Source organism: Metopolophium dirhodum, chromosome 4 (assembly GCF_019925205.1).
Source record: "Metopolophium dirhodum isolate CAU chromosome 4, ASM1992520v1, whole genome shotgun sequence".
In the NCBI taxonomy this organism is placed as follows: domain Eukaryota; kingdom Metazoa; phylum Arthropoda; class Insecta; order Hemiptera; family Aphididae; genus Metopolophium; species Metopolophium dirhodum.
In genome coordinates, this window is record NC_083563.1 from 131,261 (window position 1) to 147,929 (window position 16,669).

The 16,669-nt window shown below is 31.9% G+C and overlaps 2 protein-coding genes across 2 annotated transcripts; one reads left to right on the plus strand and one right to left on the minus strand.

Moving 5' to 3' along the window:
- Positions 1-3,562: 3,562 nt before the first annotated feature.
- Positions 3,563-4,391, minus strand: LOC132942799 (uncharacterized). Its single transcript, XM_061011446.1, has 2 exons — positions 4,005-4,391; positions 3,563-3,741 (listed from the first exon to the last, which is right to left on the minus strand). The coding sequence occupies exons 1-2, from the start codon at positions 4,389-4,391 to the stop codon at positions 3,655-3,657; spliced, it is 474 nt and encodes a 157-aa protein (XP_060867429.1). The 3' UTR covers positions 3,563-3,654.
- Positions 4,392-8,727: 4,336 nt separating this feature from the next.
- LOC132942533 (ADP-ribose glycohydrolase OARD1-like) lies at positions 8,728-9,826 on the plus strand. The gene is made up of 4 exons (XM_061011044.1): positions 8,728-8,861; positions 9,032-9,365; positions 9,456-9,618; positions 9,714-9,826. Exons 1-3 carry the CDS (start codon positions 8,728-8,730, stop codon positions 9,594-9,596), a joined length of 609 nt encoding a protein of 202 aa, XP_060867027.1. The 3' UTR covers positions 9,597-9,618; positions 9,714-9,826.
- The last annotated feature ends 6,843 nt before the right edge of the window (positions 9,827-16,669 follow it).

Below are 16,669 nucleotides of genomic sequence, written 5' to 3' on the forward strand. Positions count from 1 at the left end.
CAGACAAATTACCTGAAGATGAAATTATCACAACAAAAAGCTCCCAATTATTCAAGTAATAGGTACCTACATAATGTGTTTTAAAATAATTATTTGCTTAGTTTTATGTTGTTTTATAATTTTATTGATGTATTATATTTATTGTAAAAATTACATACCTACCTAACCAAAAGAATTTTAAAATCATCTTTATACCACTTATGTAACTTGCAGATACATTTATAATAAAAATATGATTGTAAAAAAATAAAATGTACAAATATTTACATTAATTTGTTTATTTAAAAAAAAACATAAGCATGTTATGATATAATTCATTTTAGATTCTGAGCGAAGCGATACGTCATAATCCTTTAACGCGTATGCATTCTTAAGTCGTAAACACGATTGATATTATTGTTTATAAATTATTGGTATTGGTTACAGCAATAATTATTAATATACAATATCTTAAAAATTAATTACTAAAAATATATAGTTTGCATTTTTAACGAACGACGAAGTGCTCGGAGTCAGCTATAGTAAAATAATATAATGTACGATTTTAGTATTGGTGGAATAGCATGATAAATATAAACACCATAATATAAAATACTAAGATACCTAGATTATAAAATATGGTATTTAATGCTTTGATTGAATGCGTTATATTATATTCTGAGCGAAGCAATGAATGTATTGATTTTACTATGATGTGTGTTTTTTTTTCAATTTTTTTTTGTGTCTGTCATCACTCATCACCTTTTAGGACAGTAAAAGTGCTTGGATTTTAAGGAAAAACGGATCTTTTTACGCAAAATTTGTTTTCGGTGTAACTCTAAAACAAATGACCGTAGGTGCATCAAATTTTTACTGAATGTTTATATTAGCATTTTGTATACACGATATAATTTTGAAAATATTTTGACTCTTTTTGAGCTGTTTCCGGACATTTTCAGTTTCCATTTTTTTTAGTTTTTTTTTCTATAAATATCAATAAAATGTTATCTGTTGGGTAAAAAGGCTTGAAAATTTAATAGAAGGCTCCTACTTTATTGTTTCAAAGGCAGATGAAAAAAATTAAAAATCCTTAGACACAGTTTTTATTTATAAGTTCAAATATTGACAAAATACGGAAAAATCACGAAAATTAGCAAATTATTTTGAGTTGAGAATTCATAAAAATTTTTCTTTTTAAATCTAAGATTTGAAAATGTAATACTAGATTATCCATAAGTTTGTTTACCTTTATAAAAAATAAATGTCTACAAGAAAGTCAAATTAAATTTTTATGAGCGTTTGAAATTCATAATTTTACAACATTTGATATTCACTCGATTTCTCGTAAAACGATTTTCTTATTTTGTTGTAATTAAAAAAATGTATGACTGTAGATACTTGAAAATTTCACTGAATATTTATATTAGCATTTTCTATACACGATAAAATGTTGAAAATAATTTGACTCTTTTTGAGCTGTTTACGGACATTGTCAGTTTTAAATTTTTTTAGTTTTTTTTTCTATAAATATCATTAAAATTTTATTTGTTGGGTAGAAAAGCGTGAAAATTTATTGCAAGGCTCCTGATATATTGTTACAATAGCAGTTGAAAAATATTGAAAATATATATAGGCACAATGTTTTTTATAAGCATTTAAAGTTCAAATTTTGACAACATTTATCAAATTTAAAATGTAATAATTATTTTGTACCTAGTTAAAAATTTATAAAATGTTCAACTCTTGTAGCTAAGGATTAAAAATTTAAAAAAGGTTCCACGTAAATAGGTTATATATAAATTACTTTATTCACAATAATATCATCAAATATACTTGGTAATATCATAGGCTGACGGACCGTTTTCGCTCAGAATCGTTTTTCTTATACAATGATATTATATCATTGAATTCAAATTTAACACCATCCATTATAGTGACCTACTTGTAACATACTGTACAGCAGAGCGACATCCACTTACCCACCTTTTTCTTAATTAATTCTTCATAAGTAACATTATGATTCAATGTTCAATGGGTTTAAAATATTTATCATTTAACATTTAATCAACACAATGTTTAATAAATATAAGTGCCTCTTTCATAACTTATTTTTGTGGTATCTACATACCTATTAACATATTTACCCTCTCTCCCCAACCATAACATATGTACACTACTGCTTAAAATTGTTTAGGTACATTATCATTATTTGCACATATTTTTGATATAATCATGTAAGATAATTAAAAATATACCTTAACACTACTGTGATTACTCTTTTATAGTTTTGATACTTGTTTATTATAATACATGCAAATACTACCTTTATCAGGGGTGGCGAACCTTTTTTGGGTCAAGTGCCAACATTTTCAAATCAAGGTTTTAAAAATTGTTCACGTGCATAAAGGAAATTATATTTTCTAAGGATAAAAATTAAGTTACAGATTTATTCCTTTTTTTTCCTGTCGTCCTTCGGTTTAAACGTGTGTATGGCTGTTATCCTGCTATACCCTATTATAACCAAAATGGTATAATTTTAATTTTTCACGTGCCACCTTTGGCATGTGTGCCGCTGGTTCACCACCCCTGACCTATATGATATATTGTGGTTCACAATTTCAATTAGGTATTTATTTGTGCCAACAATATATTATTAATGCAATTTTCCAAATCCACCCACGAGGTATTGCATTTAGATTCGTTTCTTTTAAGTTTTTCAAAGCGGTAAAAAGATCCCCTGTAGGCCTAAAAACCCGCTATTCTTTTTTTCACAGCTAAACTACATAACACACACATAATATGCATAGTAAACATTTTATACACAATTTGCAATTTCATTATTAATTACTATATTCCAATAGTTTTCCAAGACAAACTCATTTAATCAATAAACCATAATACCTAATTTTATTATTATTAGCTATTATACTGCTTATAGAGTACATTGTAGACATATTCTTCTGAAAATAAAATTGAATATGAATGCCTTACATTTCCTCAAAATTAAATGAGTGGAATTATTGTAAACGCTTGAATGAACTCTTTTATATAAGGGACTCAAAGTTGGACAAATCAATTTTTAATTAGTCTAATCAACAAAAATGATACAAAAATAGTTTGACTTTAAATATAAGTTAATTAAAAAAATAATTACTGTAATAATATAAAATTGATATAAGATAATATAGATAATTTTACTAATTTTTTTTCAAATTTAAAGTTTTATCCAACTTTAGTCATTTTCTATTTAAAATAAAAATAGTTTTAACAATTAATAACACTGTTATTTCCTCAAAACTTATTGAGTGGAATTTAAAATCATGAGTAATCACTAAAACATAATTTTTTGAATAAATCTTGATGCTCATATTTCCTCGATACTAATTGAGTGGAATTTAAAAATTAAAGAGTCATCACTTTAAATGTGATAGTTAATTAAAATACACCAAATTAATGTAAAAAACATATGAATGTTATAACACAGACATTAATTATGTTTATAAGAATTTATTTTAGATAGTAGGACATTGATTTGAGCACAGTCCACAAACCCAATCTGGGTTTTCAAATTCTTTTTGCTCCATTTCTGCTAAACATGAGATATGCAGCCATCTAGTACAAGACCCACACTGAACCATTGTACTATCCATTTCACAATCATAATTTTGTTTAAAACTACCTTCGTCTTTTCCACAAATTAAGCAAATGTTCTTCATACACTTTGAACTTGATAGAACCAAATCCTGTAAGTTTGAGTGATAACTGTTTGGATTAAAAACACTAATTATTCTTTTATTACTCATTAATTGATTTGCAAAGTACAACATAAATACACCACCGTTAAACCCATCATCTTGATATGGTGTTTGGACAAACATATCTTTCCATTTTTTGATATCACCTACATTTTGCTTTGGTTTCCATGTTTTAGGCACACCACATATAACATTAAGAACTCTATCCTTCCAGTAATTTCTCTTCCCAGTATTTTTATGCACACTTTCCATAGAATTTAAATAACTTACCGTTTTTTTTATAAAAACTACATAGATCAAAGTCCAGTGGTCTTTTTCCAGTAAAGGTATTAATAACCTTGATGAATCAATCCATTCCGGTCTGCTAGCTGTAGAATCTTCAACACTTCTACCAAGATTGAACATATAATAAGATTGCTCTGGGCTCACACAGCCTAACTGCTGTCTTTTTTTAGTGATCCAAGACCTTGAATTTCTCTCCAAAAATATCTGTAACAAACACCATATTTCTTTATTCTGTAACCAAAGCATACTAGTATCGCCTTTAGTGTTTAAATTCAAAAAATCTAAAGAAGATATTTCTATCTCTTTGTTTTCAAAAGAAATTTGCGATATCACATATTTTTCAACTCCACAATAAGACTTCATGTAATACATTGGATCTTTCACCAATTTGTTCGTACGGTATAAGTTGTAATTTCCTGTTGGAGACTTATCAGTGGACGATTCCCATATAACTGCGTGCCCACAAGTGTCTGATAGAATTTGGGCAGTCGAAGCCACAGGTGAAGCATTAACAGCAGTTTTATTTATATTCTCAATGACTCGTGGACTTGTACTTTTTTCTCTTGTTAATAGACAATCGTGATCACTGACGTCACTGAGGTTATCAAATAATTGCTCACCTATATCCAAACTGCGCACAATTGGTTGATCTGTTTGACTGCAAACAGTGAGATGATCATTATTAAACTCATCTCCTTTTGAATGTAATACTACACCCTGTTGTAGTGTTGTATCTTGGCTCTGTATATTTAATGACAGACAACTTTGTTGGTTTTCACCATAACTTTTGCCTAAAATTTTATTATTGTTTCTCAAGAATGCTGGACGTTTTCCTTTCTTCCTCCAAGTTTCTGGAGTATTTAAATGCAGGTTGTCCTCGTCACAATCAGCTTTTTTTTTATGGCACATATACGTTTAGGTATTTGTAATTCAACCTGTCTAAAGCATTGAGCTTCATATTGGGTTATATTTTCAATAAACCTACCACATTTCATTCTTCTTTTGCCTGCTAAAATATGATTTTTCACTAAATTAAACCAACTTTCTACTGATGCATTACTCTGGCGTTCTTCCAGATGAATAAGAGTAGTCATAACTTTTGTCCACAGAGGTATGTATGGCACATTTTCAATAAGGAAATGTAACAAGTACTCTTCTGAATACATACTATTAACATCTAGGTGATTATGATCTTTAATTATAAATCATTGTTTTAAAACGATCTGTCAGCCTAAACATATTTTAATATACCTATTATTATACGTATATTGGTACTTATATGGCTATATGGAATTTATGTAAGTAATTTATTTTTCTTTCAGTAGTACGGCAGGTTGAACTAATTCTTGTCATAAACTAATTTTATATGTTATAAATTATAATATTATTTTATACAATATTAATAGATGTTATTATTACCTAGTGAATTTATAGTGAATACGGTTTGTGGTATGCAAATAGCATAGAATGAATCTAAATATTTTGAAAATTGCCTTGCGTGCTTATGTTGCAAGCGGTCTATAGTACTCGATGCCTCGATCGAGTGTCAATAAATTAATTATGAGTTTGAATTCCAAATATTAGAGTAAACTAATCACATTGTTTTAAATTCTCAAATTTTAATTTCAAATATTTGGATGAAAATTATTTTTTGTGATTAGAAGCAAATTGTGACGAGCAATAAAGGTATTCCAATTATTACATTACCTCTACAATAGAAGTATTCATGTTAACATGAATAATGTTTAAAATGTACATATTATTATGTAATATCTTTGGAAATAAATTAGCCGTATAATATATTTTCAATTTTGAACAATATTATATTATTTTGTTGTCATGGAGATATTCGTTTGGATGTTTATTCATACGTCCGATTACACATTTTGAATCAGTTTATACTTCGCCACCATTAACTGTCGATTTATTTTAATTCACTTTACATAAATATATTAATTATCAATTTATGGTACCATTGATATATCCTTATTGTAATATTATTTTTCTAACCTTTGCATAGGTATATAAACGCAAAAAAAATCAAAATCAAAAATGTATACATTTCACATAATTTCAAAAGAATGGCCCTCAGCACCAATATTCAAAACGCTGATGCATTAAATGCCATTGTGATGGACAATATTGAAGCTATATTGGAGAACATAGTTTACGGAAACTTTTTATACTTTGAGGATGTGATCGAAGAATACGATCGTGTGCTTATTATATTTGTGGGGCCAATGATTTTCATCTTGGCCAGAAGTGCATTGTCTTGCGAAGCGGTGTCCATCGCAGAATTATCAAATAATGAAGATAACTCTGCGATGGTCCCCGAGGACGCGACGATGGAAGATGCGATTGAAGGAAGCGATGACGTCAACTCCGAAGAGCCTTCCTGGTTGGACGACCCAACGCAAGAAGACGCCGTGTCGGACAAGTTTGAGCCGGCGAAACGCGTTCCTCATCGACGAAGCCGGTTTTCTATTGGATGGAAGCGCGTGAAACGGGTTTTCTGCGCACTGTGCTGTTGCGGGCGACGAACCAGTCAATAGCCCCGTGCTTGGGCAGGACAGGACGACGGACAGGATGACGGCGACGCAAAGGAGGTGAGGGGATACGAGAAAGAGCACGGACGGTGCCCGGCGGTATGTCACCCGTGCACGTTCTCCGACCACCCACGGCGCGACGGGTTCGCGGGCGTAGTGCGCTCGGTCGTCGTTGACGCGCTAGATCCTCTGGCGGCTCGGCGAGCGCCCGGCTGCAGTTTCGGTCGCGTGGAACGATGGACGACGATGACGACGACACGGCGGCTAGTAGAAGTACCGTCGTTGGCAACGACGGTACCGACGATTACGACGGCGAAGGCGACTCGTTACGGCGGCAGCGGTTCCGAAACCCGTCTGTCGCCAACGAGTCGTTGTCACCGTCAATCGTCACTAGCCGCCGCTCGTCGCCGCGTCGTTTATCGCTCCCGCGGCCGACTCGGTCTGGCCTCGCCGGCTGGGCAAGGTCGTCACACGCGTCCGAGCAAACGCGCCCGCGATACCCGTCAACCCGCGGGACCGGTCGCGAGAACGTTGTAGAGGTGACCAGTAGCCAAAACTTTGCAAATCAGCACCGAATAGCCATCTCGTATCCCCTCCCCTCCTCGTTTATTGTGTCTCCTGTCCGTCGTTTTTTTTTTTTTTATATTTTATTGTTACATTTTTCAATTATTGTTACTTCGGTATTTTGTATATTTAATTCTTTGACCCCTCCTTTTTTTCATGATATTATAAATATTACTTTTTTTCTAAATTTTTCCCCTTTTTATAATATTACTTTTTTTCTAAATTTTTCTTCTTTTTATAATATTACTTTATTTCTAAATTTTTCCTCTTTATAATATTACTTTTTTTCTAAATTGTTCCCTTTTTAATAATATTACTTTTTTTCTAAATTTTTCATCTTTTTATATTACTTATTTTTTATATAATAATATATTATTATAATAATGACACGTGAACACAAAAAATTATTGTTTCTTATTATTTTTATATTGTTCAGTGTATACATCAATTGGTACAACTTACAGATTTAACGACTACAAATCGTTAAAACATAATATACCAAATACTAATAACAAAAGACTCGTTGGTCGTTTATACAGAGTATATAATGATAATGAACATTGACTACAGACATGCAGTATAAACGTTACACGACTATTATAGGTATATTTATATTATGTTCCAAGAAATATTTAAACCACATAATATAGTCTGTGTTTAAACCTTCAAACACTAAACGCGACGGAAACTGTTACATAATTAATAAATCATAAAATAACACCGGCGGATACGGCAAGGATAGGTATAATAATATAAACTGTACATTGTGCAAGGATGGTAGATAGTAATATTATGTATTGTGTAAAACGTACGAACGTCGATATACCTAATTGAATAAATTGTCGAATAGTTTATACAAAACAATATTTAATACAAATCCAAAGTTATATTTTAGTATTTCACATGACTATTATAGCTGCAGCCTGTCGAAAAATATAACCAAACACTATAGATATCATAACGGGACAGTCAACGTTAAAATGCATAGGATCCCCCAGAATCGTAGTGGTCGCCTATATTATGAGAAATCCTTCGGAGTTTTCGAACCTATGATAAGGACCTATGATATGTTTGAAGGTAGGCGCAACCATATACTTTTTCGGGGGGACAAAATGCGCCGCGGTTTTTAATAGAACTGTCCCGTATTCAGGCCTTTACGCCTTTACGGTTGTCGCGACGATTGTAATAACGACGAGAAATATCAAAACATCAACGTATCAAGTTCGGTGCCAATTTAAGTGTTCTATTTGCATTTTTATTACGGTTATAATATATTATTATCCAAATGGCGTAATAATTTGTCGTCGTATTTTGTACGCATTGCTGTTTTTGTTTTTTATGTTTATAAAAGTATTTCGTTAAATTTTTTCAAATGAAATATAGGTAAACCGTAAAATATTGTTCAAAAATGGTTTATATGACTAATAACAATTTTTTGAAGTTCAGCGGCACTGTATATACCTACTGGTGATTTTTCAAGCATGCTCGCTCACCACTTTTTCCTTACAAAAAAAAAATATACATACATAATTGTATTACTCAATGTATTAATGTTTCCATGACATTGGTAATTTATGCTACTATAAATGTATTGCAGCATGACTGAAATCGTATTGTCGTCCAACACAAGTATCGAAGAAATCAATTCGATCACGTCTGCAGGGACTTTCGCCGCAGCACATTGCGTGTCGGAAGATTTCCAAATGAGTAGGGGTGTTGCGGTGCAGTTTAAGTAGTTTGATATACATATTTCATATCTATTACGGTCATTTTTCAAAAATATAAATGACGTACTAAACAGTTAAATATGTATATTTAGAAGTTAAAATTTAAAAATATGTTGTCTGAATACTTATTTTCATTGTTTAAGGTCATTTATACTTAAATCGATTTATGTTACAGGCTGAACTATGGTCATGTTAGCGTCCTCCTGGACCAAAGGGTCAGAGTAGGTGGGGTGGCAGAACTGAGGGTTGACCAGGAAAATTATTTTTATATTTTTTACCTGGTGACCAAAGTTTTATACCACCATAAACCAACTCACCAGTCCCTAGCCACCACATTGGTCCAGTTAAGGGATAGATTGAAGGAATTGTCAATTAGTTCTTTAATTATCCCGAAACTGGGCTGTAAATTAGATGAACTTAATTGGTACCAGGTTCATGATTTATTAAAGACGACATTTAACGGTAGTGATGGCCTGCAGTTAAAAGTCACAGTTTACGATCCTGAAAACGTAAGATTTCATTTTTATTAACCATTAAACCATTTATATACATAATACCTACTGCAATATATAAAATATTAAAATATGTAACTTATGTAGTTTCAGATACCATCTCACAATCTAGCCAAAATAGAGAAGAAACCAATTGATTTTTTTAATGGTTCGACGAATTCCACAGTCAAAATTCTACCCGTCGAAATAACGTGCGCGTCGACAAACACGTTTTTCAAAAATGTTTAGCAAATAAATTTTTAACACCAGAGTAATTTCATTGTTTTTATATTTAAATGTGTATCAATATGCAAAACGTTCAATGTGTAGTTAAATTGTATTACACTTCAATGTATATTTTTACAGGTTGTGGGCGACCGCGACGGTGCACTTAGGACAGGTTGTCCGAGTCAGTGACAACTTCGTAATATGGGCAATACAGGGCGATGATGTGAGGTTTTTTCAGACTTTGGAAGCCCAAATTAATGAAACAGTGGCGATGGGCCTTGCTTCATTCATTTGGGCATTTCCAAAGTCTGAAATGATTCACTATGCGGCATTTTCGTCCCTGGTAAGGTCACAGTTGGCTGACAATGTACCTTGGTGGTATAAAATAGTGGTATGCAACCCATCTATGTAAGTTGATCATCAAATTAAATTAATTTACCTATGTAAATGTTATAATTATTAAATATATTTTACAACAAAATGTTTTTAAGTATTAATTTTTGCTCATTTATAAAACGTTGTAGGCCCACGCAAACAATACATGCGGGAAAATGGCCGAGAGGCAGAAATCATCACCGGCCTTCACCTCAAAATTATAATCCTGGCCAAGGCGGGATTGAACGTGGTCGTGGCCAGCTAGTACGTGATCGCAGGGAGATTATGCGTGGCGGATATTTCCATGGACGTGGTGGACGTGGCGGATATGGTGAACACTCGTCCACGACAATTTATTCGAACGCGTTGGACGCATTAGGGCACACCGTAACATCGATCGTATCAGTCGGTTAGTTTCAACAGCATAATATTTTAAAAACTTAGGGCCGTTCTTACAATATCCGGTTAAAGTTAACGGACACTGAACCGGCGGAATTCTGCCGTTAAAAAATCTGTTATCAGCCGGTTATTGTTGACCAACACTTAACTGGACATTGTAAGAACGGTCCTTAATTGTATAAGTAGGGCCCTGTAAAGATGTAACCCTAACCTCTACAGTGCCTTAGTATAAGTAATAACATTTAGGTTCAAAATAAAAATGTTATATTATTATTACAATATAGTACAATATTGGCCACACAAAATACGAGCCCACAACCAGCGCCGGCAGGGTCATCGTGGTCTAACGTCAATTATACACGTGGATGGGCACGTGGACGGCCAACAATTATGTGCCATAATTGCAAGGCATTTGGCCATACTCGGCAGTACTGCCCTAACAATTGTAAGTACCTAGACAAATGATTTAAAATTATTATTTATTTTACATTATGTAAACTTCAATGAACTCTTTGTAATCTGCAATGATAATATAATAGTTTACGCTACCTACGCATGATGCACCCAGGGTTGTTATGTTGAAAACACATTTAAAATATAAAAAAAAACTTATTGATTTTGTTTTAAACGATTAAAATACATGTTTTAAGTATCAATAAAAAACGTGTGTTTAAAATAATATAATTAAAAAGCCGCTTACTTTATCATACTGTATTAAAGATCGAAACACCCCCCCCCCCCCCCACCCATAAAAAAATTGTAGACGTTTATAATATATCATAGGTTAATGTGTTATACGTTTCGAAAAATGAAGCTGTATCAATATTAGGGTGCTAAACGAATTATTATCTTTATTTTACACGTCCTAAATTGATGTTCCGCGTATTTTCCAATACACTTTTGTGGTTTTTGATATTAGGGTAAATTTAACTATTATCATCAATTTAACTATAAGAGGGAGTTATAGGTATTTTGAATTTTCACATTTTTGTATTGTATCAACTTATAACTACCTTTATAATTAAAATATTGAAAAAAAACAACGAGATAATTAGGTAAATTTACTTAAATATTAAAAAAACACCTACTAAAATATCATACTAAGTATAATATACCTAATAGTTAATACTACATATTCCATCATTAAAAATATCAAATAAATGTATTTCTGTATTTCATAATTAACTTTGATTTTATGTACCTAATTACAGTTTATTCTAATTTATATTGTGTAGTAACTTTATGATACCTATTACCTATTAGCTTTACATTATAATATTTTATTCTATGCATCACTGCAGTTTTCCAATATTATGACAGAAACACATTTTTTTTAAGTCAATAAACGAAAAACAAATAACTTTGCAATAAAATGAAATATGATATCAATAAACATAATTTATTAATAATAATTAATAAGCAATGAACGTATAATTTGTAACATAAAATAATAATTATGAATATTACAAATAGCATTAATGAAAATAATGTTTGTGCTTTTATTCTATTTTTATAATTTAACCTGTACAATAATAATGAGTACCATTGACGACGTTTAAAATCTGTCATAAGTAGGCACGTTATATAATTTATATTTATATTCCCATTTGTAATTTGTTTTAATGTGTGATTTAATTTATTATAATGTTACGTTTTGTAAAATGAAACCATATCAATAAGGACAGTAAACGAATTATTGTTTCTGTTTTAAACGTCCTAAATTGATGTTACACGTATTTTCCAACACAGTTTTATGGTTTTTGAAATATTAGGGTAAACTATTGAGCTTTCATTAATTCAACTATAAAAGCGAATTATATAGCATATAGGTATTTTCACGTTTTTATATTGCATACATTTATAACTACCCAGCTAAAAACCAATGAGATAATAGGTAAAATTACTTTAATATTAAAAACGACGACTAAAATATTATTTTATACTACATATTCAAAAATACAAAATAAATGTATTAGAAATACGGAATGTGTTTCTATAATTAACTTTGAATTTCTGTACTTACAGTTTATTCTAATTTATATAGTATAGTAATCCTTAAATACGTTTTTCTCTAAAATATGCCATGAAACCTATCCTATAAGCTCTTAATACGTCGTCAAAAATTTCAGATATTATGAAAATACAACTGAGAAATTCACAATACATAAAGCCCTTACCTATGTGTCTTCACAACGTATCGTAATCCGTAGACAGGCACTCTACATTTTTAGATTTGAAAATTGTATTAAAATCAAAAACCGAACATAACACATACATGGGATTACCGATTACATACAGATACGTTTACAAATTCGCAACTGAAGTAGGTACTAAACGTTCCCAAATCAATACCTAAAAGGCCAAAACATACCAAACATAGATAAAATATTACGACCGATAAGGCTAACTTACAAGTTCCGACAAAACTGTTCGTCTGTGCAAAACATGACATTTTATGGTTTAAAATAGGTGTGATGGCATAAAAAAATATTTAAATATAATTTTAATTAAGGATTTATAAAAAAAAGTTCTAAAACTCAGATTTTAATCTATTTGTATTTGTTTCTTTTTTCCAGGAATCGCAGAATTTTTTATATTATAGGTACACGATTTATACATTATACATTATTACTTTTACAAAATCATAATTTTTTACAATTACAATATTATACAATCATACTCTTTTTTTGGAAACGTGGGGGAAAGCCGAGCTACCTCGCTCACGTTCTCCCCAATACAATATTATATTATATACATACATTATAAATTATAGGTACTATTACAATAATTCAATAACGTATTACATTTTAAATAGTTTATGATAATTATTATTATACCTAAATGGTTTGCAGTTTTACACTTTTCAATGTCAAAACAAATCTGTAATATAATGCATAAGAAAAACAAATATATGTATATTTATTTATATTTATAATTTTATTTCGTAGTTGTATGTTATCAGCTACCTATAGCCTATATTATATTATTTTTATGTATCTACTGACTACTATGCCGATTGAGTTTAATTGTGTTATAATTTAATATACCAACATGAACTTATAACTAAAATCTAATTATTTATTTAGGGTTGATACATAAACATAAGTATTATATTATAATTGTTTTTTTTTTCTTTTTAATGTTACTAGTTGTTATTTGCTGTTAAAAATAAGGAATACACGTTTTATAATTAAATATTGTTTCTAATCTAGAAATTAAAAAGATACAAATCATACATGTTTATTGGACTGAGTAAAAGTTCTAATCCACCATTGTAAATATAAGATTAAGGATTAGTTAGTATTAAAATGTAAACTAATAATTTTTTTTTTTTTTTATTATTTTTTATTTGGCATAAACAATCTGTACTATTTGAGCACAATAAGCTTATATGATAAAAGTAAATATTAGAACATGGTTGTTTTGAATAAGCAGCCACCCATTAGTGGTTCTTGGCTAATGATACATTTTTTTTTTTTTTTATTTATTTGAATTGTTTAATTATTATTATTCAGAGAGTTAGACATTAAAGTTTTGCAAAAGGTCACGGCACCACTTTCTTTTTAACCTACGGTTAGGGTTTCCTGGGAGTGTAAGGATAGAGAGGTCTTTTATAAGAGGGTTTGTATGGGTTTGAAGTCGTTTATGGAAACGTGTGTAGAAAATGCGTGCTTCCGCTTCTATTGTTCTCATACAGAGATCGTTATGTAGGGCTAGGTTAGAGACATAGGGTGGAGCATTGGACAATCGTCGGAGTGAAATATTTTGAAAAGTTTGGATTCGATTAATATTAGATTTTTTTGCCGCACCCCGTAATTGAAGACCATACGTCCACATTGGCTTGAGTAGAGATTTGTAGATTAGTAGTTTGACGTTAAGGGGGGTACACTTGTTTCTGATTAACAGGGGTCTAAGAATGCGCATGCGATTATTTAAGGATAGCCTTTTGGATTGAAGGTGATTTTTCCATGTCAGTCTTTTGTCTAGGATTAACCCTAAGTACTTGACAATGTCGGATGTGGGAATTGCTATGTTGTTGAGGGTAATGTTTGGGCATATTCCTTGTTTGAGTGTGAACGTTGTGTGTACCGATTTATTTTGGTTAATTTGGACACGCCATTTTTCATACCATTCAGACAAGTGATTGAGATGCATTTGTAAGTTTGATGATGCAATTACAGGATCTTCATTGATAGATAAAATGACTTTGTCGTCGGCATAATCAGCTACGATAGTTTGTTGCATGGTGGGTTGGTCGGCTACGTAAATGTTAAAGAGAAAGGGGGAGAGTATTCCTCCTTGTGGTACACCAGCTTTAATTGGTGCGATTCCGGACGTTGACGAGTTATATTGGACTTGAAAGTGTCTATCAGTCAGATAGGATTTAATTAGTAGAAATAATGACGAGGGGAGAAATTTTTTGAGTTTGAACTGCAAGCCTTCGTGCCAAACCCGGTCGAAAGCTTGGGCAACGTCTAGAAAAACACAAGAGCAATAAAGTTGTTTTTTCCAGAGACGCAGAAATAACATCGACAACACGATGAACTTGATGTATCGTACTATGTGCGTTGCGGAACCCGAACTGCGTGTTTGGAAGTATGTTGTTACTAATAATATGCGGTAATAAGCGTTTTAAGATGAGCCTTTCTAAAATTTTTGATAGGAAGGGCAAGAGGCTTATTGGTCTGTAAGATGAAGGAGTATCAAGTGGCTTATCAGACTTAGGGAAAAGAATAATTTTTGAGAACTTCCATAAAATCGGAAAATATGACAGTCTGAGTATAGCATTAAATATATATGTTATAAGAACTATAGCTTTTTTTGGGAGGCACCTAGCTACTTCAGCCGTTATCAGATCGAAGCCGGGTGACTTTTTTAGTGTGTATTTTTGGATGGTTTGTTTAACTTCATTTGGGGTGAAGTGTTTTTCAGGCTGACTGATTGGAGATGGAAGGCTTAAATAGGTGTTTACCTCAACTATGTGATTGGGTGTAAGTATATCATGATGCGGTTGAAACGTGTCATGAAGATGATCTTTAAAGACTTCAGCCTTATCAATGTCAGAGAAGGCCAATGAAGTATCGGGTTTCTTTAGAGGGATTGAGGGAGATTTGTACAGAAGTAATTTTTTGGTTTCTCTCCATAAGCTACCATCTGAAGAGGAGAGTGTGGTCAGTTTTTGTTCGTACATGTCGGATTTATTTTTAGCCAAGCATTTTTTTAGTGCATTTGCTAATTTGTTATAGGCGCTTTTGTGCGTGGGTAGACGTGAGATTTGATAACGAGCCCTTGCTCTACGTTTTTCAACTATTAGTGAGCGTACCTGTTCAGAGAGAAAAGGGTAATTATGTAACGAGTTTTTGGTGGTGTTTGAGGTGTTTGATATAGAAGCTGCTGAATGGATGAGCGTTGTTAAGTTGTTGATTGCGTCGTCAATTTCATGATCTGATTTTAAACTTATTTTTAGGTTAATATTTTCGGCTATAAAATTATGAAATTTGAGGCGATTAGTTGATGCCGTAAAAAGTTTAGGTCTGTCAGTTCGTGTTTGTGGAGTGGCATCGATATTGAGAATAACGGATGAGTGGTCAGAGTTTAGATCCAGAGTATTGTTGATAGAGCAGTATAAGTTGCTAGGAATTTTTGTGACAAAGATGTCGAGAATGTCAGGTTTTTTCCTAATAGATGTTGGCCAGTACGTTGGCCCGGGTGGCACAAGTATTTTGTATTTTTTTAAATTGGTGAAATTGTAAAGTAGGTTACCTCGAGGATTGGTGACTCGGCATCCCCAGCTTTGGTGTTTTGCATTATAATCGCCACCAATAATGAAGTTATTGACTGTTGAGTCAAAAAAGTCAGCGAGGTTATTAATAGTTAAATTGTGCCTAGGAGGACTATAGATTGCGACGATGATAACTGGGATTTTATTTATTTTAATGGAGATAGCACACGATTGTATATGATTTTGAGAGTAGTTGATGAGTGGGTGAAATTTAAGATTTGATTTTATGAGTATGGCTGCTCCACCATGTGCGGTGCCGTCTGGATGGTTGGATTTGAGTAAACTGTAACCAGGAATAGATATGTAAGAATACTTGGTAAAGTGAGTTTCGGAAATTAAGGCGATGTCAATGCGTTTATCAAATAATACACTTTGCAATTGATTGACGTGATTTTTTAGACCGTTTGCGTTGAATAATATGATTGATAATGAGCTACTAGTGTATGAATTATTCATTTTTTTTATTAAGAAGGGAAGTAATTACTTGTGTTAGAAGAGCGATTAGCGGATTAATGAGTGACTTAAGTTCATCTACAAA